Source organism: Fusarium odoratissimum (genome assembly GCF_000260195.1).
Source record: "Fusarium odoratissimum NRRL 54006 unplaced genomic scaffold supercont1.215, whole genome shotgun sequence".
Lineage (NCBI taxonomy): Eukaryota > Fungi > Ascomycota > Sordariomycetes > Hypocreales > Nectriaceae > Fusarium > Fusarium odoratissimum.
Window position 1 is genome coordinate 932 of NW_022158901.1, and position 1885 is coordinate 2816.

Below are 1885 nucleotides of genomic sequence, written 5' to 3' on the forward strand. Positions count from 1 at the left end.
TCCACCTAGACGATGCTGCCGTGTGGCCCGACGAGATTCCTTGCCGCAGTTCCGTTCCTTAAGGTGATAAGGATCCTTCCATTCGGCGCTTAAGCGAGGAATCTTTCAAGCGGCCTCGTGTGCCTAAAGAAGTTTTCGTCGTCATCAGCATTGTCGAGGACCACGAGCCATCGGCCATTTCTCTCATCGCTAAGCCAGTTATATACGAGTTAGAGAATATCAGCCTTTAGATCCTCATATCCAGGGATTTCGGCCTTGTTAGCGATATCTCTGTAGGCTTGCTCGAATCGGGCAGCATTTGCCGCATAGACCCAGAATACCCAAGTTTGTGGTACAGACTTCCTGACTCTGTAGGCATACTCGATAGCAATCTGGGACTTCCTGGGAGGTACATGAGCAGGACAACCCACTAGATCGTGTGCAGTAATGCTTACCCCACTCCTCCTAAACCGACGAGGGCTACCCGGCTGTGATGGTCGGCAGCTGCTTGTTCATGCTTCTCAATTATTTTTGCAATGATATCCTCTCGGCCCACAAACGCGCTATCCCTCTCGAATGGGATCATAATGCTCGGCTTGGGTCCGTTTCGTTCTCGCACTGGAAGCCAGTGTTAGCTGAAATTAGGACGCAATAATGACTGAATAAAGGCATTCCCCGCTTTGCACATCATAAATAAGAAGTACTCAGGCTACATACAGAAACAAGCCGCAACCACGCTAACAGCATCCTGCTTAAATTGTCTAAGCTTATCCCGCGCATTAGTATAGCCTCGATTATTCTTATTATTAAACTTTACTATTATCGAGTAATTAGAGTCTAGAGGGATCTTTTCCTCTATTAAGTCCAGGAGCTGGAGAAGAGCCGAGTCAGTATCCACCGTTATAACAAAGTCGCCAGTCCTTTTCCAGCGTTTGCTTTTACTATCCTGTTTACCATCAGCCATCGCGTACAGTGTCATTTATACCAGATTATCATACAAACTTAAGCTGCCTAGTTTATGATATCTCGAAAAAGCTCACAATCTTCCGGTCTTAGATAAGATTCTTGAAATTAGCCAGCTAAAACGCCAGCAAGTCAGACTTCTCTCTGATTTACTAAAGTAGCGCATTCCGCGGATAGTTGCCTTAACCAGCCAGTATCTTCTAGATATTATCTACCACCAGCCCTTTGTGTAGGATACCAAACAGAAGCATGCCATATGTAGCCCTGTGGAGGGTTGCTATCGTTGGATGATTGTCTTCGTTTGTCTGCACCGCCTTGACAAGGCACTATGCTGCTGCCTTAGCCTTTGATATATAGCTAAACAACAGACAACCTACATATGCAAGTAAAATACCACCAAAGCTATGTGCGATGAAGAAGAGCGGCCGCTGTCTTAGCTAGAATATTATAACCCGTCAGCCTTATTCTTGTACTTCCGTGACAGCATGTTGTAGCAGGCGCTCACCTCCTCTGTATTCCGGATCTTCTTAAGCTCCTCTATCAGCTCCCGGCCATAGTCTATAATCGTGTCAATCCCATAGCTCGACAGCTTCGAGTTATAGCCATAGATCATCATGCAGCAGCATAGCAGGTCTTTAGACAGGAATTCGCATAACCACATCCGCCCAAGGTTACCCTTACCCCTCCATAAGCCATATGCATGTCCATCGAGGCCGGTGATTGCGATGATACTATGACTCAGTAGATCATTAGCATATTTTTTTTTTTTTTTTATAAAAAAAAAAAAAAAAAAAAGGAGGGCGTGGGGAGTAGCAGGAGCAGGGTACACCATCGACGAAAAGCTACGTACTCTGCGGTCACCGACGCGCCTGACTTTGGTGTATACAGCTGTGTGAATCCGAAAAAGTGTTGATCAAAACTGATGTCCACATCGCCCATCTCT

At 45.9% G+C, this 1885-nt stretch overlaps 1 protein-coding gene across 1 annotated transcript; it reads right to left on the minus strand.

Annotated features, from left to right (window-relative positions):
• Positions 1–209: 209 nt before the first annotated feature.
• On the minus strand, positions 210–1193 carry FOIG_16828 (uncharacterized protein; the record flags this gene model as incomplete). Its single annotated transcript, XM_031218306.1, has 4 exons — positions 210–381; positions 435–597; positions 697–925; positions 1161–1193. 4 exons carry the CDS (start codon positions 1191–1193, stop codon positions 210–212), a joined length of 597 nt encoding a protein of 198 aa, XP_031051980.1.
• Between the last annotated feature and the right edge of the window lie 692 nt (positions 1194–1885).